Source organism: Geotrypetes seraphini, chromosome 2 (genome assembly GCF_902459505.1).
Source record: "Geotrypetes seraphini chromosome 2, aGeoSer1.1, whole genome shotgun sequence".
Taxonomy (NCBI): Eukaryota; Metazoa; Chordata; class Amphibia; order Gymnophiona; family Dermophiidae; genus Geotrypetes; species Geotrypetes seraphini.
The window spans coordinates 109,899,430-109,922,562 of NC_047085.1; the positions used below are offsets into that span (position 1 = coordinate 109,899,430).

The window sequence follows — 23,133 nt, forward strand, 5'->3', positions numbered from 1 at the left end:
TTGTGAAAGTGGTAACTCGTACACTGTTATGAAAATTTTAAGTGCATTTGTTCTCATTAGTCTTAGAATGGTCGATGACTATACTTTGTCCATCTTTCATGTTCTTCATTACTCAATGACTGAGAACATTGTGATCATGCCTTGTGTATCAGCCTGACAAACCCTCATTAAATTCACACAGGGCAGCGTTAGTATCTATCCAAAATCATTCTCTTTCTCTCTCTAAATTAACTTAATTGAAAGATGATCAAGCCCTTTAGTGCATGCTAAATATAGCATGTCATGCACATTGCAGCATTCTTAGAAGATGTTAAGGTGAAGATGCAAAAATGTTTGCAAGCATGTGGATACAAATCAAGGAACATATATTGCTCACAGCTTGAATGCACTAGATCATCATATTCCTTCTTTTCCATTGCCTCGCCATTTGCAATATACCGCCCCCTGGCTTACATTCAAAGCCTTCCTATTTAAAATATAGAGCTTACCTTAAAACAGTGGTCTCAAACTCAAACCCTTTGCAGGGCCACATTTTGTATTTGTAGGTACTTGGAGGGCCTCAGAAAAAAAATAGTTAATGTCTTATTAAAGAAATGACAATTTTGCATGAGGTAAAACTCTTTATAGTTTATAAATCTTTCCTTTTGACTAACTCGTAATAATAATATTGTAATTTATAGCTAAAGAGACATATGATCAAGAAACTGTTTTATTTTACTTTGGTGATTATGATAAACATACCGAGGGCCTCAAAATAGGACCTGGTGGGCCGCATGTGGCCCCCCAGGCCGTGAGTTTGAGACCACTGCTCTATGCCATTCATTTCTCATACTTATTTTTACTCCTCCCTATAAGCTTCATCTGCTCTTCTTCCTTTGTAGACTACAAAAAGAAGTGGACTGCATCAAAGGCATAAGCAAGAAGTAGTTACACAGGAGGACTGCAGGTAGCAACTGGAACCATTTCTCTCAATTTCACAGAGAAACATTCTGCAGTTGGAGACAAATTATGCAATAATTGCTGTATTCAAAGACTTGTTGCAAGCTAGGCGCCATGCCAACAGATGGGAAGAACAATTTTCAAAGTCATTTACCTGGGTAAATTACCATAGCTGACAGTTGTCATCCTCTGCCTGGCTGGTTTCTAGAGCATATGCAGTGTTATCTAGGTTAAGTTAAGGTGTTCTTGGAGCATGGAGAGGATGAATTAGGAAACTATATTATTCCCCTTTTTGTAGGTAAGGGGAAGCAAAGGACCTTTTCTGTATGGGGGGGAAAAAGAAAAATCAATCTTTTCCTACCCACCAAGCTTCCTAGCACGAGAGTACAAAAAGTTTGAAAGCCTGTGCATGCAAATCAGTAATGAAATGCAGGGCAACCCCACCACCACCACACAAAAAAAAAAGAAAAAGAAACAGCTGAACCAAAGTCCCGGTGGCTCATTTCATTCCAGTGCCTGTAGATTTACAGGCAGAAAATCCATGGGGACTTATATCCCTCAAATCTTGAGAAAACATTCAAAGAAAATCTACCTACATACGAGTAGTTTCCCTTTGGAAATTAACAACAAGGTCTACAGGGACAATATACAGTCAGTCTTTGCAGTAGTCAGAATTATCCTTTTAAAGCTCTGAAGAAATGAGGAAAATCTCAAACAAGACTTTATGGGCAGCTGTGCACATATCTCCAGAAATGTCCAATTTTAGGTGGAACACAAATTATATTGAAAAAGAAAAGCAAAACAAGGGAATTAAAACCCTACATTAAGAAAATCCATAAGACAACAAAGCAGGGAAGGACCAAATGATTTCCAACAACTGGGGATTCAACACCCCCCCCCCAAAAAAAAAAAAAAAAATCCACCCAAAAGCTCTTAAATAAAGCACCAATTGTTAAAAAGACCTGACACAGGCTGTGTTTAGGCAGAGAAACCCACCTGCCTCAGGGGTCATCAATATTATGTTGAATATGTAATAAATATGGAATGTACAGTTGCCACAGCATCCAATGTATTGCAGCCACTAGATATAACTTTTCAGCAGAACTGAGGATTCAAAAGGGGAGTGTGTGATGCAGTGGTTAACGCTACAACCTCAGCACCCTGGGGTTGTGGGTTCAAACCCACGCTGCTCCTTGTGACCCTGGGCAAGTCACTTAATCCCCCCATTGCCCTAAGTACATTAGCTAGATTGTAAGCCCACCAGGACAGAAAGGGAAAAATGCTTGAGTACCTGAATAAATTCATGTAAACCGTTCTGAGCTTCCTTGGGAAAACAGTATAGAAAAATTAAATAAATATTTTTAAAAAATTAAAAATAGGAAAACTGCTATTTCCCAGAACACTGTTGACCCCTGAAGCAAGTGGGTTTCTCTACCAAAACTTGACCCATATCAGGTATTTTTAAAGATAGGTGCTTTATTAAAAAGAGGGTAGGGGTTTTTTATCCCCTATTGTTGGAAATCACCATTCACTACAGCTATAGGTCGCAAAAAAGGAACTTAAAGAAGAAAAATACACCTTTCCACCTGAGCTTTCCTTACTCTGAAACTGCCAATCATACTACATCTGGCATTCCTAGGTGATATTGCTCATTTGATGTGAGAAGTATTCACTCATGTAACTTGGAGGAAATTTTATTTTCTGGAAACTGACTTTTTTAAAGGCAAAAAAATAAAAATAAAAAAATGAAACAAGACATGAAATTCAATGACTTTTTCTAGATTACATCAGCTCAACTCAATATTGCTTTCAAACTAGTTTTCCATGTGAGCACTACTACCTACTAGAGCTTATAGGGAACATTGCAGAGAGCTAAGACTTTTGTGAAGAGAAGATGGCAGACACAGGAGGTCATTTTAAAAGTATCTACAAGTGTAAATAGCTGTATTTACATGTGTGAGGTGTGTGCAAATTAATTGCATAATGAGCCCTTTACTATTAATAATTGGGTGCATGTTATTCTATAAGGCATGACGCTTAACTCTGCTAGTATGTGACTCAAAAGAGGGTGTGGCCATGAGCATGTCATGGGGCATTCCAAAACACAGTGTGCATAGTTATAGAATACAGTCTGTAACAGACATAAGGCAGGCGCCTAAAGTTAGGCGAGGGAATTGTCACTAGGTTGAATTCTATAAAGAAATAGAGAGAGTATAACCAGAAAACAGGCTAAGCACATTAGCAATTATATCAATAGAGACTGAACAAGTTACTCCTGGCGGAATTCTGCACAACTGTGCAATGCAGAATTTCCGCAGAATTGCACAGTCGCACAGAATTCCTTTTTCCCATGCAGAATCTCACCGTGTTGAGCCATGTCAGCATAGACTTTCGCCATGTCATCATCTTCGGGTCACGGTATCAGCAGCAATTCCCACACGCTGCCTGCTGCTAACCCAGAAGTCTCTCCTTGATAGAGGGGAGACTTCCTGTTAGCAGCAGGCAGCACGTGGAAGTCACTGCCGATACCACAACCCAAAGAAGCAAGCCTTGGAGTACAGGAGAGGAGAGGATAGAAATTTGGTGGCAAAGAAGGAGGGAAGGGGTGAAAGGAAGGAAAGCTAGTGAAACAGGGGGAGGAGAGGGAGACATGCATGGTGAGGAGAGAGGATGAAGTTGCACATAATGGAGGAGAAGGGAGAGATGGTGCATGGAAAGGGATAGAGAAATTTAATACAGGGCACACGGAAGGGAGAGAGAGAGGTGTTGGACATGGGGGGAGACGAGAGAGAGAGAGAAAGCGATACAGGAGATGGAGCAGGAGGGAAGAGATGGATCCAGGAGCAGAATGGAGTGATGGAGAGATGCCTGGAAATAGGGCGATGTCAGGCTTAAGGCTTAGGAGGGAAGGAAGAAAGAGAAGATGCTGGGCTATATGGGTGAAGGAAGGAAGTTGCTGAGAATGCTGCCCAATTCACCAATTTGAATCTATTCGAATCAATTCACTTTCTAAAAATATGAGAATCACCAATTTAATGAGTCCAGAGCGGGTCTCCGAAAGTAAAGCAGCGGTAGCGGTGGCGGTGGCCGGCAGGAAGAAGCAGCACTCGACTGCTCCTGGCTTACCCCACTGGGGCCTTCCCTCTGCCGTGTTACCGATGATGTTCAGTTTTCCTAGATCCAGGTTCAAAATGGAGTGAATCTACTCTACCATATATACTCCTCCACAGTATGCAATCCTTCTCGTATCCCATTTTTGAACAGAGGAAAACTAGCCTTGCCACCTTTCCCATAATCCTCTTTCACTTCTCAGTCTCACCTCTGTTTTTCCTTCTTTCACTTATTAATCTTATAAAATGTCTTGCCACATGATGTACTCCTTTAGTTGTTTTTTTTCCACTGTTCCTGATTACCTTCTCTGCTTCCCTCATGTTTTCTAGACAAAAAGAGGACAGGAGACATTTAGATGCCCAGTTTTCTAGTCTCCCATGGTCCTCCTCCAATTTCTTACAACCTGCATGTGATTTAAAAACTTTGAATAATTTGTGTCATCTGCAAATTTGGTCACCTCATCTTTCCCATTTTCAGATCATAAATATATTAAAAAGCACCAGGCACAGTGCACACTCCTGTGGTACTCCACTGTTCACCTTCCATTGAGTGAACTGGCCTTTTAACCTTACTCTCTGGACCCGATATTCAAAGCGATTTAACCAGTCAGCAACAGCTGTAGACCGGTTAAATCACATATAACCAGCTATGAATATTCAATAGGAGATAACTAGTTACCACTACAACTATTAATTATTTCTATGGCGCTACCAGACATACGCAGCGCTGTACAGAGTCACGAAGGAGACAGTCCCTGCTTGAAACTGCATGTTCTATGCGGCATTCCCACTAAATATTTGCAGTTAGGGCATAACCAGGGGCCAGCTATCTCAGGTGTCTTCTGCGTATGTTTTGAGGGCAGGTCACACATAGGACCTGAAATTCAGATCTAATTGGGCAAGATTAGCTCATAAATAGGGCAACATAAATAGCTGTCCTATCTTTAGACGCTAGCCGATTAATGCTGAATATCGGCTTAGCTGGTTATTGGCTGGCAGCCAAAAATGAAACTGGATATTTAGGCCCCGATTCTATAAATAGTGTCTTAACTCCTAAATGTCATTCAGTGTGGTTGTCAATTGTCAATTTAGAGAATCTTGCCTAGTGGTGCCCAAGCATTCTTAGGCAACAGTAGACATTGAATTCTTAGGCACACTGCCATTTAGGCCAGGATTTTTTTGGTCTACATGAGTGTGCCTAAGGTAGGTGCCTACTGATGTTTAAGTCAATCCATGCCCCAAAACTGTCCCAAATCTTCCCCTAAGCATGCCTACTTGCCATTAGGTGCTGGCTGGTGCCTCGGTGTAGGAATCTATCAAGTTAAGCGCCAACAAGCAAATTAAAATGTTTTAATCTTTTTTTTTTTGTTTTATAATGGTGCTTTCAATTATCAGAACTGATTAAGCCCTTAAAAAAAATTAACTTAGGTGTCTAGATCAGCTAGGCATGCCAATCTAGCCACCTAACTGTATGTGTCTTATAGAATCAAGACCTTAATGCTGGTGGCTAGAAACAGCCAGGCATTGAATATCTGGATTCAGCACCGTCGGCAGGCAGCACAGTTAAAGCCCACCACCAGCTGAAATTTTTAATCTTTTATGGTCAGTATACTTTATGAATTGTAATTATTTCTGTTGTGAATTTTGGAGACTGCATCCCCTGAGGAAGCTTGGCAAGGGGAGTTAGACACTATTTCTAGAATCAGGGCCTAAATATCCAGTTTCATTTTTGGCTGCCAGCCAATAACCAGCTAAGCCAATATTCAGCATTAATTGGCTAGCGTCTAAAGATAGGACAGCTATTTATGTTGTCCTATTTATGAGCTAATCTTGCCCAATTAGATCTGAATTTCAGGTCCTATGTGTGATTTCTCTCCTAGTCACTTAACCCCCACCCTCCCCTTTTAAAACTTTTACTCAACATGTTGATACTGCGTATTCTCACTAATTTTGTTCTGCATTCACTGATCGCTCAGTGACATCTTTGCCATTTGTATTCTGAAATTCGCTGGTTTTCCAGCCCTCTTCACTGTAACATATTAATATTATGTTTCTCACTAATTTGCACTCTGTAATCACTGACTGCTGAGTGAAATCTTCCCTATTTGTACTCTGTAATTCGCTGATTGTCCAGCTCTCTTCACTGTGAACCGCCTAGAAGTCGCAAGATTGTGGCGGTATAGAAAAAATAAAGTTATTATTATTAAAACCTATTCTTATGTTTCATGTCAGCTTTAGGCATTAAAACTGGTAGTTCTGGAGAGTCCAGTATTATGCTGGAAGTCTAACCACTCAAATTATTTTATAAGCTTTTATCTGACATTGGTTCCTTCATGAATTTTCAAAGGTTGTGCTTGCTATATAATGACTTACTTTTTTGCAATATCTATGCTCACCATGGCAGATATTTGTCACGTTTACAACAATATTGGATGAATCTGCTGCTCAAGTTCTTTGCAACATGCTGGATTGACATCTGTGCAGTTGCCTACTAGGATTAAGATTTATAGAACAAATAAACTTTGTTCTGCTGTAGTGTGATGTGATTGTTTTAAGAACAGTTTGAATTGAGAGCTCTTTTTGCCATGATGATGAAATTATGACATCCACATGACATTTAATGACAGCTTCATTGCTTTTAAACAATGCAACCAATTAACATGTCAATTAAAGGCAAACCAATTAAGTCAGGCAGTGGTAGGGCATAAGAACTGCTATACTGGAACAGATCAAAGGTCCATCAAGCCCAGTATCCAACAGTGGCCAACCCAGGTCCCAAGTACCTGACAGAAACACAAATAGTAGCAACATTCCAGAGCTGAGATTGTGATGTCATAATGCCTCATTCCACCAATGCCTAAGAGCCAAACTCACCAGTGATGTCACAATGGCTCATTCCACCAATGCCTAAGAGCCAAACTTACCAGTGATGTCATAATGGCTTGATTGTTCTATACTTAGCTCCCATAAGTACTGGGACAGACCAAGGTTTCCATCAAGCTCAGTATCCTGTTTCCAACAGTGGCCAACCCAGGTCCCAAGTACCTAGTTGCCACTGCTTAACGTTTGGCAGCTTTTGTAGAATCTGGCCCAAAGTGTCTACATGTTAAGTGTAACACTGCTTGATGCCAGAGTTTCTGAAACATTACAGAGTCCCTAGGTGTTGAAATTGTGCATGATAGTTTTGACAGATCTAGCAGACTGAAAGAGAATAAAGCTTCATCTCTTGAGAACAACTCCATTTATATATTTTTTTCAAGCACAACAATCTTTTAGATTGGAAAAAAAAAAACAGGAGTACAAAGAAGAGCGATTTCCTTATGATTCAATGATTTCACTTAATGGTTCCCCTTGCATGTGCCTGCCTTACATACTTCACTCACTGGCATGGCTTCAAATACATGCATTACCAGAACTTAAATGCTCACCTTGTCCCCATTTTACAAAGCCAGGATATACACATATAAAATCCAAAGGCCCAATTCTATATTGGTTGACTAGTGCAGCGCTAAGCATGATTCTAGAAAACATAGGCACACTGTATAGAATCACAAACATATAAGGTTAAAAGCAAGAATTTAATATAACAACCACTTATGCCTGAGGTAGCCACATTTCGCCAGGAGGCTGCATCAGAGGCAAATCTGTAGGGCAGAATTAAAAACATAAATTACCAAAAATTATAAATACATAAATAATTAGAGAAACCATGCACAACTATGTATAACATGCAGGCACTCTCCACAGGCAACATACCGTATTTGCCGGCGTATAAGACGACTTTTCAGTACCTTAAAATCCTCCCCAAAGTCGGGGGTCGTCTTATACGCCAGGTACTGTTTACATGCCCTTACTTTACATTAGAGAGCTGCACGGGGACGCCCCTAGGGTCGCGGGGATCCCGTGGGGACGCCCCCTAGGGTCACGGGGATCCCATGGGGACGCCTCCGAGGGTCGCGGGGCTGGATGTACTCAGTCTTCTGGATGTACGTGGCTCTTCTTCTCCCTACCTTCTCTGCTTGCAGCACAGAGCCGAACGGAAGTCTTCCCGACGTCAGCGCTAACGTCGAAGGGGAGGGAGGGCGTAAACAAAGTTTAAACAAAGCCCTCCCTCCCTCCGACGTCAGCGCTGACGTCGGGAAGACTTCCGTTCGGCTCTGTGCTGCAGGCAGGGCAGATAAGGAGAAGGAGAGTAGCCTCGCGGTTCGAGTGGCTACCAAGGGAGAGGGGCGGCCCGCCCCGCCCCGCCCCGGTTGCAGCACAGCCAGCCAGGTTCCCTTACTTTTGTGGCACTTCCCCGACCGACCGATAACAGCCCGGGTCCGACAATCCTCCCTGCCCTGTAGCCGCGAATCTAAATTACCTTCTTACAGCAGCTGTAAGAAGGTAATTTAGATTCGCGGTTAAGGGCAGGGAGGTTTGTCGGACCGGGGCTGTTGTCGGTCGGTCGGGGAAGTGCCACAAAAGTAAGGGGACCTGGCCGGCTGTGCTGCACCCGGGGCGGTAGAGAAGGAGGGGGGGGAGAAGGACGCTGAAAGGCCATGGTGAAGACAGGAGGGGGGGTGAAGGACTCTGAAAGCACTTGAAGACAGAGGAGGGAGAAGGAGGCTGAAAGCACATGGGGGAATACAAAGGGGTGGAGAAGGACGCTGAAAGGCCATGGGAAGGGCGGGGGGGGGAAGGACTCTGAAAGCACATGGGGAAGACAAAGGGGTGGAGAAGGACGCTGAAAGGACATGGGGAAGATGGGGGGGAGAAGGACACAAAGGAAATGAGGAAGAGAGAGTAGGGAGAAGACGCTGGCAGGGAAGAAGACAGATGCCAGACTATGGGGGGAGCAGAGAGAAGAAGATGGGTGCCAGACCAATTTGGAAGGGGGAAGAAAGGGAGAGGCACAGTAACAGAGCAAATGGAAGATGCAGAAGGAAGAGAGATAGTGGATGGAAGGAATTGAATGAGAACATGAGGAAAGCAGAAACCAGGCAACAAAGGTAGGAAAAGAATTCTATTTTTTTTTTTTTTTTTTTTGCTTCAGGATAAAGTAGTATATTAGTTGTGTTGATAAAAATTTATAAACATTAGAGGCTCTGGTAGAAACCCGTTTACAAAGTATGTATTCTTCCCAATTAATATTTTCAAATTAATAAAGTCTTTTTGCTTATTTGTAAATGGGTTTCTACCAGAGCCTTTAATTCAGTAGCATAATTAAATGAAATAACTATTTCTGAAGTTTATAGGGACGGGCGGGGACGGAGGGGATTCCTCGCGGGGACGGGTGGGGATGGAGGGGATTCCTCGCGGGGACGGGTGGGGACGGAGGGATTCCTCACGGGGACGGGTGGGATTCCTCGTGGGGACGGGTGGGACTTTGGCAGAGAAGGGTGGGGACGGGTGGGATTTCTGTCCCCGCGCAACTCTCTACTTTACATGCCCTAACATCTCCTTCCTTACCTCCTTACGGTGCTTACGGTACTAGTAAACCTGCCAGGACATCAGCGGGGCCATGGCGGGACATCAGTGTGACAAGGGTGCCAGCTCCTTCATCTTGCGCAGCGGGAAGCAGCGGCGCTCTGGCCCCACCCCTTTTCTCTTTACTACGTCTCTCGCACATGCGGCCGTGTGTGGAGTCTAGCCCTTAAGGAAGTTGCGGGGGCGAACAGGAGGCTTTTGAAGGCTTTTAAAGGGAAACTGTCATGCCAGCAAACTTGCTAGGGACTTGCCCGGCACTTGCTCTCTCCCTCTATGTGTTATCTTCCTTCTATCATTGACAGTTTCAGTTTGGTTAACAGTTTAGAAAACAAATAGCATGGCAGCTCCCATGGGTTTATTGTTCTATTCAGCTTTAGTAAATTAATTAAAATTGTTGAAATAAATTCTGATGTTCTTTTAAGTTTTATTTGTTGTGCAGAAGGTGTGCGGAAGAAGGGGTAGTCTTATACGGCGAGTATATAACAAACTCTATATTTTAACTGTAAAAGTTGGGGGGTCGTCTTATACGCCCAGTCATCTTATACGCCGGCAAATACGGTATTTAAATCACATCTCCAAAACCATATTGCATTCAAACACATCTATAAAACTTACATAAAATGAATAAAAAGCCAAACAATGATAAACAGAAGTGGGTAAGTGCTTCTTTAAAATATTATGAGTTTTCTACACTGGACTACTGTAACTCATTATATAAAACCATCACTCAGAAACAACTAAGACGATTACAGTTAATCCAGAATGCATCTATAAAAATGATCACTAATTCAAAAAAAATTCAACCACGTAACGCCTCTTTTGCGAAATGCCCACCGGCTACCAATTCAGCATCGTATAGCATATAAAATTACAGTGGAACTTTGGTTTGCAAGCATAATTCCTTCTAGAAGCAGGCTCGTAAACCAAAATGCTCATAGATCAAAGCAACTTTCCCCATAGGAGTGAATGGAAACGCAGACAATTTGGTCCACATTCCAACCCCCAAAACCCCCAGGCCACTGGCACACTTCCACCCCACTCCACCACATCCCCAAAAGACCCCTCGCCCCACCCCTGAGGCCACTGGTGTGCTTCCACCCCACCCCCGGGAACCGGCATCGCCACCCCCCCCCCCCACACCCAAACCCTTACCGCGATTGGGCACCAGCACGCAGCACCAACCCACAGGACATGCTAGTGCTGAAAGAGCCTGCTGCCTGCCACTGATCTCTGCTGGGCCTTGAGCATCTGCACATGCTCAAGGCCTTCTGGCTCCTGCTCTCTCCGCAGCAGAAATCAGGGCAGGCGGCGGGCTCTTTCAGCACTGGCACGTCCTGTGGGTTGGTGCTGTGTGCTGGTTCCCGATCGCAGTAAGGGTTTGGGTGGGCGGACGGGTGGGAAGGGGGGGCCATGCCGGTTCTCAGGGGTGGGGGCTTGCATATTGAGTCAACGCTCAGTTTGCAAGGCAAGATTTGCGAGTGTTATTTGCTCATCTTGCAAAACACTCACAAACCGAGGTTTGACTGTATACTCCTTTGTTTCAAAATTCGATAGTCAAATCTTCCAAAAATGTCTTGACAAATTTTTAATTCCATAAACTCAGACCTTGCGGTGACACCTCAGCTATGGAAATCCTTTGCCTTCTTCCCTTAGAGGAGAACCAACTTTTGATAGTTTCAAGAGTTCCCCGAAGTCTTTTTTTGTATAAAGATGCTTTTGAAGATCAAATCTCTGCTCCAAGCTCCTCAATCTTCAAAGATGTAGAATATTTCCTTCTAAATTACAGGAGGCACCAGACATTTCCTTTGCCAACCTAATTGTATTTCCCATGTTTGTTTCTTTTCTATAACTATTGTAGTTCTATCCCTGTCCATTTTGTATCAGGTTAGTCCTCATCTGCTCTTGTCCACATTTTAAATTGTAATACTATGTCCCTGTTTTTATCATGTACATCGCTTAGAAATATTATAAGCAATATTATCAAATTTTAAATAAACTTGAAACCAGAATATTTGGGAATTCAATTGGGACATTTTTAAAGTCTAACTTCCATTTCTCCTGTAGTTTAGAACAGGCTCTACATTGGCAGATTCTGTTCTACAATACTGGTGAAACTTAAGATGCTTTGACCTGCACATCTCTTTTCCTACAGTACTTCACAACCTGTCTAAAATGTGGCTGTTTATATTTCATGCACGGTAAAGCCATGGAAAGTACCTATTAACACACCGGGAAAAAAAAGCACTTTTATTTTTGGATGAGAGATAAAATCAATACCTCTGAAATGGACAGCCTTGTACACTCCTTGTCTGAATAAAAGCAAACCAACAATTTACTTTGCCACAGATAGTACTTTAAAGAAGAAAGCAAAGGTAAAAAGATGAAATGTTTCCGCTACAATGTCAAGACTCTGGATATAGTATAAGACTTGAGGGATAGTGAGTGCTCTAATTAAGGCCACATGACCGAGAATAATGTATTCTCAAGGACGGGGAGGGGGTATAGGAAAGTGCTCTATCCTACTGACATGCCAAATACTGCATAAGGCATACCACGCTGTGTGTGATAATTTATGTGTTACTACAAGCAGGAGGATACATCAGCACCTGCGGTACAGGTATCAGGAAGACTTTGCTCTACCTATAGTGCAGATATTGGGAAGACCTCACATTATATATGATGCAGGTATCAGGAAAACCATACAATATTTCAGGTTCTCTCTCTCTCCATAGTGATATATGTCTTCATATTGTGGCTAGTTATGTGATAAGAAGTATGCAAAGCTATATAATCTGCTAAAAAAAAAAAAAAAAAATTGAGCCCAGCAATGAAGACAACACTGATGAACTGCAAAGCAATTGTGACGATATTCAACAGTCATCATGTTGATAACCAGACTTCAAGAAATTACAGATAGAGAAGCAGAAAGCCATTTTTATTGCCAGGAGACTCTAGATGAGACTCAGTTACGAAGTGTTTATAGAGTTTGCCACACACAAAGAACTGTTTGCAATCTACCTCAGTAGATGACATACTCTACCAGATTATTCCCATTAGCATTCGGAAGCAGATTCTTGACAATGATGCCATCTGAATTTGAGTTCAAGGAGCATTCAATTTGCTACTATCAATTTCACAGGCTATAAAGAAACTGGAAGGAGACAAAACAAGTCTTTCAAATATTCCAGAGATATTCAGACAGCTGAATTGAAATCTAATTGAGTTCTTGCCTTCTTTACCTCTGTCCTAAAAGAAGTGAAACAGATGTTTGCTAAGAGTTTGATTGTCAAAGGCATTTCCACACATAAAATAGTGTTTAAGCACAGAAATAAAGTTTCTGAAAATTGCCCACAACTTTCAGAATGCACATATAGTCCATACACACATAAATTCCTGGGACAGACTATATTTACATGTATTTCCAAAAGGGAAAGAGATTGGAACTTATACTGCCTTTATGTAGTTATACAACCACACTCAAAGTGGTTTACATATACCGTATTTTCCCCCCCAAAAAGTGGGTGGAAATTTCGGAGCGAATATAACCTCCAACATCCCTTCCCCCCGTCGGTACCTTCCAAACTGAGTCTACCAAAACAGTGACGTTTTCAGTGGGGCTGCACACAGTAGCAGTATGCTGGCCTCCCTTGTGGACCGAGGCTCCATTGGGTTAAAGGGTGCGTAGAAACAGGCAGCTACTAACCAGCTGGGAGAAGCGCACGGCTGGGGAATGGCATTGGAAAGTATGCCGATTTGATGGAGGTCAGTGATGGGGAGATTGCTATTTGGCTTGCCGGATTGATAGCGACGCATCATAAGGAGTTTGGAGGGTGTGCGTCGATGGAGGAGGCGGCTTGCATACTGCATACTGTCGAGGGCACTGACCAGCGATGGGGAGCGGCCTGTGGCTGATGGAGCCGGAGACGGAAGCACATGCAGCATACAGCCGGCAAGTCAGCCCTGATGGAAACAGCCGACGGTTGGGCCCTAAGACAGTTCGCCTTCTCTCTTTGGCCTTCTACCTTCGGCCATTGGGCCCTTCCTGCCTCTGCCTCCTTGCCTTTGGCTGGTCAAGACCTGTCACGGAAATTGAGCCAACCTTGCAGAGATCTGCTGAGCTGCTTAATAAACTGATTTCAATTTACTCCCCATTTTTTTTTTCTTCTTCTTACATTTGTTTTTATTTATTTTTATTTCATACAATTTTTTCCCTATGTTTCTGATTCTCTTCCTGCTCTCTTCTTCTTCTCCTTCTTTATTCAATCTTAATATTGTCTATTCTTTTTCCCTCATTTGCCTTGGAAGCCTTCACTTTCCGGGCCCTGCATCTTCCTGGGAGCCGGGAATGTCCAGGCAGCGGCAATGGGGCTCTATCAAGTTCATCCCGAGTCTGCCCGAGCGCCTGAGGAGGAGCGAGAAGCCCGTGAACCAGATCCATAGCGATCACCGCTTCTCAGAGCTGGTATGAAGGAGGCACAGCGACCAATGCTCCAGGAGCTCCTGACTTTGCTTAGTAGCGGGTTATATCACTTATAGCCGGGCTTTAATTGGTAGCCAGAAGTATTGTCAGAAAACAGGGCTGCTTTAAGGATCTTCTCCAGACATGGGATTGTGTCCCTCCACTAAAGACTAGTTTGGCCAAACTTGGGAAGAGGTACAGTAACTGCTTTATATTACAAAAGAGTGTGGGCACGCCCGCATTAGGGTTTTATTAGCTGCATCTCCTGTTAGTCCAGCATAGCCTGGTAGGGCGGGGAGGGAAGGGGGCTGGATGCAGGAAGTGAGGGAGGGCTGGGTGCAGAGCCTGGTATATATTAGTACACAATTTGGTTCAGAATGTTTATTTTCTTGTTTTCTTCCTCTAAATTTCTTATGGTCAGGTGCATCTTATGGAGCAAATAAAATACAGTAGGTATTTCAAGCACTTTCTATCTAATGTAGTGTTTCTCAGGTTTTCAGGATATCCACTTTGAAATTGCATAAACTTGATTTGCATACACTGTCCCTATTGTATGCAAATGTCTTTCATGCATATTCATTGTGGATATCTTGAAAACCTGATTTTTTCAAATAAAAACAAATTATTACTTATAATGACTGGGGTTGCCATTCAACAAATTACGTATAATTGGAAAAACTGGAGTAGATTAAATTATAATTTCTGGTGGAATCCTTATGTCATATTTATAAAATGGAAAGATTTATTGCAATACAGTGAGGGTATTTTAGGAAATTTAAAGATGTGTAGGAGCCATTAACAAAGTATTGTACTGATTAGATGATTTTTTTTCCCTTAAATTTTACAGGTTCAATTATGAAGGGGGGATAATTTCATCATTATATATTGTACAAGGTATTTGATTATATAATAGGAAGGGGTGAGAAGGGTGGGAGATAACAGCATATCATTTGTACTATTGATGATTATTAAGTGATATATTTATGGTTAATTTGTTTTAACATATTGATACACTTATTGTAAGTTTGAAAATGAATAAAGATTTATAAAAAAAAAAACCAAAAAAACCTGACTGGCAAGAAGGTACTCCAGGACTGAGTTAAAAAACACTGAAAATGTGCCCGGGACAGTGGAGGATTAAATGACTTGCCCAGGGTCACAGGGAGAAGTGCAGAGTTTGAACCCACAACTTCAGGGTACTGAGGCTGTAGCTTTAACAACTACACCACACTCTCCTCCAATAGTATGCATGAAAGTCTGTATGGAAACAGTAAGTATACATTTGCATGCAAACTTTTCCCAAATCAATTTTCAAACAAGAATTTTTTCCCTCTGACAATTGATGCAAATTCTGCAAATTAAAAAGTACCCATACAATTTTTTAAGTTTCATCCTATAAGTCTTGCTCTCACCCAGATCCTATGGCAGGAAACCTTTTGTATCCTTGACATACAATATAAAATTTATTAGAAGGCGAACTGTTTTGAATGGCATGTTTCACTCCTATAAAGGCTGCATCAGGGGCTGTAAAAACTGGCAAAAAAAAAAAATATATATATATATATATATATGGATCATTTATTGTGAATGTGTTATCAAAAACATAAGAATATAAAATCACTGACTACGCTAATGAATAAGATCACATAAAAAGTTATTAAAACATAATCAAAAGGTATTATTCAACAGGTATAAGCTATTAGCAATAGCTGTAAAACATTAAAGAAGCAGTCATTATACATCTAGATTTTCAGAAAGCTTTTGATAAAGTTCCTTATGAGAGGCTGCTGAGAAAATTAAAGAGTCATGGGATAGGTGGCAAAGTTCAGTTGTGGATTAGGAATTGGTTATCGGATAGAAAACAGAGGGTAGGGTTAAATGGTCATTTTTCTGAATGAAGGAGAGTAAACAGTGGTTTGCTGCAGGGCTCTATACTAAGACCAATGCTATTTAACTTATTTATAAATGATCTGGAAATTGGAACGACGAGTGAGGTGATTAAATTTGCAGATGACTCTAAACTGTTCAAAGTTGTTAAAATGGATGCAGATTGTGAAAAATTGCAGGCAGACCTTAGGAAATTGGAAGACTGAGCATCCAAATGGCAGATTAAATTTAATGTGGAGAAATGCAAAGTGATGCACATTGGGAAGAATAACCCGAATCACAGTTACCGGACGCTAGGGTTCATCTTTGGTGTTAGCGCCCAAGAAAAGGATCTGGGTGTCATCATAGACAATACAATGAAACCTTCCGCCCAATGTGCGGTGGCGGCCAAAAAAGCAAACAGGATGCTAGGAATTATTTAAAAAGGATGGTTAACAAGACTAAGAATGTTATAAAGCCCCTATATCGCTCCATGGTGCGACCTCATCTGGAGTATTGTGTTCAATTCTGGTCTCCTTATCTCAAGAAAGATATTGTGGCACTAGATAGATTCAAAGAAGAGCAATCAGGATGATAAAGGGGATGGAACTCCTCTCCTATGAGGAAAGACTAAAAAGGTTAGGGCTCGTCAGCTTGGAAAAGAGACTACTGAGGGGAAATATGATTGAAGTCTACAAAATCCTGAGTGGAGTAAAACGGGTACAAGTGGATCAATTTTTCACTCCATCAAAAATTACAAAGACTAGGGGACACTCAAAGTTACAGGGAAATACTTTTTAAAACTTTTCTTCACTCACCCAGAGAATACTTAAGCTCTGGAACACATTGCCAGAGGTTGTGGTAAGAGCGGATAGTGTAGCTGATTTTAAGAAAGATTTAAACAATTTCCTGAAGGAAAAGTCCAAAGTCTGTTATTGAGAAAGACATGGGGGAAGCCACTGCTTGCCCTGGATCAGTAGCATGGAATGTTGCTACTCCTTAGATTTTGGCCAGGTACTAGTGACCTGGATTGGCCACCGTGACAGCAGGCTACTGGGCTTGATGGACCATTGGTCTGACCCAGTAAGGCTATTCTTATGTTCTCTCCCAAATCAGTTATAAAACTTAAGAATGTAGAATCAGCCAGTCTAAAAACAAACAAACCACATACCTCGTACCTTCTTTCCTCTCCCTTGAAAACTGCAGCTGTGGTGAAATTGTTGTCAAGTGAAGGACTTTAATTATAAAGCCCAGTGTGTAAATCTAACTCATGCATATCATAAATGATTATAAATGGTTTAAATATGTCTTTCTGCCCTCTAGATTGTTGTTCTCCAACTATGTTGAAATCTGTTGACATTATTGATGACTAGATCTTTGATGGAAGGATTGGCCCCTGTAAGTTAGAACACAGCAGTCATTTGCCCTTTATTAAAAAAATTTGACTTTGGATCCTGAGATGGTTAATAACTATCAGCCTATCTCTTCTATAATGTTTGTTGCCAAGATTTTAGAAAAAAATAGTACCGATGCAATTACAAGATTTCTGTTATGTTAATGATATTTTGGACAGTTCACAATTTGGATGTGAGCTAAAACATTCTACTGAAACTCTTTTACTCTCAGCATTTGATTCAGTTTGGGCAAGTTTTGACAGGGGGTGAATGTTAATTTATGGTATTTTTAGACATTGATACAACACACCATGGGATTCTTTTGGAGTACTTGAAGACACTAGGGATAAACGGGAAAGTGCCGAATGGTTTAAATCTATATTAATTCAACGCTCCTTCTGTGTTCAAAGGGGTTCTGATTGGACATCAATAGTTGATGTACCACACGGCTCTGCCCTGTTTGCAGCATTATTTAATATTTACATCCTTCCTCTTTGCCATGTTTATTACAGAATATATGCTGATGATATCCAGTTTTATTTTCCTATTAATAACTCAGTAAATGATGCTCTGACTTTTCTTTCTATGAGTATTCAAGTGATCAGTAACTGGATGAAGGAAAACCACCTTAAACTGAAATCCCCAAACCACAGGTGTTGCTTCTGTTAGGTAATAACCCACCTGTAGGATCACCTTTAGAGATTGGATTTGGGTGTTATAATGAATTCTTCATTGTCTTTGAAACCACATGTAAAGTCTGGTGAATAAAACTTTTTTTATTCACCAGGACAATTTTCAGACTTTGTTACAAGTGATAATTTCCCTGATTTTAGTTTATTGTAATTCTTTGTATCTGGGTCTTCCCAAACACTTGATCCAAGCAATGAAGATTGCTCAAAATGCTATGGCTTGGTTGGTGGTTAGTGAGTCAAGAAATGAGCATATTACTCTGGTTTTAAAGAGCTTTCACTGGTTACCAATCGAGTCAAAAATTAGATTCAAGATTTTAGGCATGATTCTCATACTGTGTATCCTGATTTTAGGTGGCAGTAGGCATCCTACTACGATCTGGCAACCAATCTGAACGCACGTTTTTAGAAAATGTTCTGTGAGGAAGGGCGCCTGTACTGTGTCTGCAGAGACACGTAAAGACACTTAAGTATGCTCAAAGCCACTTCTGGGTGAAACCACACCCAAGCTGGCCTACATCTGTCAGGAAAACTAGCTGAGATTCTGTAAAGGACACCGACGCACGATTGACACTTGATCGACGGCCACTTCTTAGGTGGCCACTCTTTATATCTTCTACTTTTGGGAAATTCCTTATACTGATCTTTTTTCTCCAATTTGGATAAGCCCAAATTATCTATTCGTCAACCACACTTTTCACCCTCTGGGCAAATTTGTCTGTGGCAAAGGAGAAGCATGTTGTATGTATGTGGAGCCATGGAAGTTTCATAAGGCGATCATGGGCATTAGTGTCAAGGACATAGGTAGATGAGAAAATGGATCAGATGGAAGTCTGAAGATTCCAAAAGATAATAGTCCAGTGGCAGGGGGAATAGTGGGTAAGGAATCCTGAATGTTAATGTCCATATCAGAGACTCATAGCCATGCGAGACGTCTCTCAGAGGAATAGACATAACCAATGCTCTGGTTATCACAACAAATGCATCAAAAACTAATCGTGCCATAAACTTATTGGTTTGGAGTAGGCTATGAGCAGTCCCCTGGAATTCCGGAAGGTGCTCCAATGGAATATATTATTCATAATCAGCCAACTTTTGTATAAATTGCTTAAGATAAAGTGACATATAGAAGATATAACTGAGCTTGTCGACTAGCATTTTGGTTCCCTTGTATCTAGCAGAGGAGTATAGATCAAACATAACAACATAGGGAAAGGTGATCCAGCTTTAAAGGCTCTACAGCCATAGTGGATGCCATTACTTAAAAGTAGTGTTGCCAGCAGAAGTCAGAGGCAAAGGTCCCATGAGAATAGGAAAAATAGAGGAGGCAATCCAAACCTAACAGTTTCTATACCCAAAGTGGATTCCTCCATTCAGTATCTTGTTACTGTGATAAGTAGAGTTGTTGTGATAGTAGACGAGGTGATCCATCTTTAACAAGTTCTATACCCCTGATGGAGTCCTCTATGGAATGGCTCTGGCAGTAAGAAATATAATAGGCTTAAAAACCTTGCTTACCCCATGATGAAATCCTCTGATTTACAGGTCTGTTCATGATAAGCAGAAGAGGCAATCCAACTTTAAAAGACTCTATAGCCATAGTAGATCCCTCCGATTCTTTCCAATAGTGCTGTCAATGCGAGTGTGCACAGCAGAGAAACACCAGAAAGAAGTCTAGTATCCAAATAGCATTTGTAGATCCGATCCGATGTTCCATACCGAAACACTGAAAATTCCTCTATGAGAGGTGTCAAATCCACATTCATTGAGGAATACAGGTCTCAGTACCAGAAGTGCTGAGACAAATATGGTCTGTTAGTCGTGGTCTGTCGGTATCAGTAGGTAGTTAGATTGTGAGCCTTTGGGACAGTAAGGGAATTCCAAGTACCTATGGGACAGTAAGGGAATTCCAAGTACCTATTCTTTATTAGTCTTATTTTTATTGTATCCTTTAATGTACATTTCTCTGTAAACCGCTTCGAACCTAACGGATTTAGCAGTATATAAGAAATAAATTACATTACATTACATATTTATTAGACGTTTGTATGGAACACTGTCTAAGACTTTGTATAAATCTAAATATATCACATCTTGCACACTCCCTCTATTCAATTTTCTGGTTACCCAGTCAAAGAAATTGATCAGATTTGTCCAACAAGACCTACCTCTAGTTAATCCATGTTGCCTCCGGTCCTGTAATCTATCAGATTCCAGAAACTTCACCATTCTTTGTTTTAAAAGTGTTTCCATTAATTTGCTTACCACAGAAGTTTGACTTACCGGCCTGTAATTCCCTACTTCTTCCTTACTTCCACTTTTTGTGCCCTTCTCCAGTCCTCCGGTACCACTCCCAATTCTAGAGAAGCATTGAAAAGGTCAGTCAGCAGAGCCACCAAAACTTCCCTAAGTTCCTTCAGCACCTTCGGATGTACACGATCTGGCCCCATTGCTTTGTCTACCTTTAATTTAGCTAGCTCCTCAAGAACACAACCCTCTGAAAATCGATCAGGGTCTGCTACTCCTCCATCCTTATTCGCATTTGTCTTCTGTGATCCCACTCCCAGCACTTCAACCATGAACACAGAACAGAAATATTTGTTAAGCAAGTCACTCTTTTATTTATCAGCTTCTTCATATTTCTTCCCTTCACCGCCGAGTCTCACAATGCCACTTTTGCACTTATTCCTATTTTACCATGTCATCTATTTTTTCTTACATTTGCATCTTTGCTTTCCTGACTACACGACTAGCCTATCCAGATATTTTTGTAAATTTTATGGTTTTCCTCCAGTCCTTCTTTTGGCTTTAAGTTTTGTAATACAAATATTTTTAGATCTTTAAATATGTCCTCTTACGCATTAACCACTAGTTATTTTAGTAACCTCTGGGCTGACTCCATCCAGTTTATATTCTATTACCACTGGGAAGCAGCAGGGGAGGAAAAGGGTACCAAATTTCTGGTGGGTAAATCAGTGACACTTGTCCCCAGATATGAGTTAGCAGTAAAAACCCCTTTCCTCCCTCCCCATAAAATGTTTATTGGATGTGCTTTTAGGTATCTCAAAAGATACCTAAAAGCACGTTCTTTTTCAAACTAAAATCTATGACCCAATACAAGGGCTCTCAGGTACCTCCTGAGATGCTGCGGAAAGGCAGACTGGATGGGCTATTTCACCTTTATCAACAATCATGTTTCTCTGTTTCTCTGTATACAGGAGAATTAATTATATACGAGAAAAAGTCAACTTTACCACAGAAATTCACTATTCCCAACATGTAAATTCTATAAAGGAGACATGTCCAGGTCAGAGACTTTGAACTGGGTCCCAAGATATTTTACACCAATGAGTTATTAATATTCTCCGTCAGGCAATTAAATTGTTCAGCCTTTATACTTAGAAGAATTCTGCATTATACAGATGCACAGAATTCCCCCAGGAATAAACCTTTGCTGCCACTAATAATTATCATTTCTTGCTCAGTGGGGATTTTTTTCATTATCTAATCTTTCTGTTTCCATTTCAGTTCTCTCTCACCGCTCTCTCTCTCTCTCTCATGTGTTTCAGTTGACTCTCTTCCTTCTTTAACTTGTTCCTTCACAATATTTTAATCATTTCTCAGCCTTCAATTTTTCTGCCAACTTCCCTTTTTACTTCCTTCCCTTCTCTTACTGTGCCGTCCTTTTCCCATTCCTCATTTCTCTCTCTCTCTTCTATCCCTCATCCCATTCCTTTTCCATTATCTTCCAGAATTCCTCCCCCTCCAAAATGTAGACTGTTTCTCTTACTTCAAATCCCCATCCTTTCTCAGGTTCTACCCAATCAGCAGTCACCTCTCCTTCCTCCCATTGTCCAGTATTCCATCTCACCATCTCTGTTCCAACCTTCTTTATTCACCAATCTCCCCCAATAGCAATTCATCATGTCCTCCTTTCCATCTTCTTAACATGTGCATAAGCCCTTCTAGAAAGTGCATGGCATCATATGGCTATAGAGCATGAAGTGCACTTATCACACTAACTGAATTAGGGTGGTTATGTTGGATAACAATGACATAATTATAAAAACACCCATTGTGGAAGTGGAAGTAGTGGGACCATTAGGAAACAGTGACCACATGATCCAGTTCAAAGTGGAAGTAGGATTACCAAAGGGTAAGAGAACAAATGCAACAGCTGTTTAACTTCAAGAAAGGGAACTATGATGCCATGAGACGAATGGTGAGAAAAAAAACCTCAAAAACAGCTCCCAGAAAGCGCAGACTGTGGAGCAAGCCTGGTCCTTATTCAAAGACACGGTAAACAAGGCGCAAAACCTGTATATACCCAGATTTAGAAAAGGATGCTAAAAGAATCAAACAAAAGACCCGGCATGAATAACCAATGAAGTAAAGAAAGTGATAAGAGACAAGAAAAGATCATTTTGGAAGTGGAAAAAGAACAAAACCGAAGAAAATTGGGAAGAGCACAGGAAGCAACAAAAAGAACGTCACCGAGTGGTCAGAAAAGCAAAGAATGAATACGAAGAGAGACTAGCCAAGGAAGCACAAAATTTTAAACCATTCTTCCGATACGTGAAAGGAAAACAGCCGGCGAGGGAGGAGGTGGGACCGCTGGATAAGGGCAACAGGAAGGGAGTTATGAAGGAGGAAAAGGAGGTGGCAGACAGACTAAACATGTTCTTCTCGTCGGTCTTTACAAGAGAAGAAACATCCAACGTGCTGGAACCGGAAAAAATCTTCAAGGGGGATCAAGAGGAAAAATTATCATGCATGGAGGTAATCCTCGAAGACGTACTCAAACAGATAGATAGATTAAAAACTGACAAATCTCCGGGCCCAGAAGGAATCCACCCGAGAATACTGAAAGAGCTCAGAGACGAAACAGCAGAGTTACTTCGGCAGATTTGTAATCTATCCTTGAGAGCAGGAGTAATCCTGGAGGACTGGAGGATAGCAAATGTTATACCTATCTTCAAAAAGGGATCGAGAGGCAACCCAGGGAACTACAGGCCGGTGAGCTTAACCTCAGTTCCGGGAAAGATGGACGAATCATTGATCAAGGAAAGTATCAATTAGCATTTAGAAAAAAATAATCTGATGAGAACAAGCCAGCATGGTTTCTGTAAAGGAAGATCATGCCAAACAAACCTACTGCATTTCTTTGAAGGGATAAGTGAACAATTGGACAAGGGTGACCCCTAGAC

The 23,133-nt window shown here is 41.3% G+C and overlaps 1 protein-coding gene across 3 annotated transcripts in view; it reads right to left on the reverse strand.

The window, feature by feature from the left end:
• NKAIN3 (sodium/potassium transporting ATPase interacting 3) overlaps nucleotides 1-23,133 on the reverse strand; it is an 814,348-nt gene that overhangs the window by 752,000 nt on the left and 39,215 nt on the right. For 2 of the 3 annotated variants that reach the window (XM_033933438.1, XM_033933436.1), the window contains exon 3: nucleotides 4,259-4,375. The exons of the other annotated variant lie outside the window; for it this stretch is intronic. In XM_033933438.1, coding sequence (XP_033789329.1) covers nucleotides 4,259-4,375 — 117 coding nt within the window. The remainder of the gene's footprint in view (nucleotides 1-4,258; nucleotides 4,376-23,133) is intronic. 3 annotated transcript variants of the gene reach the window in all.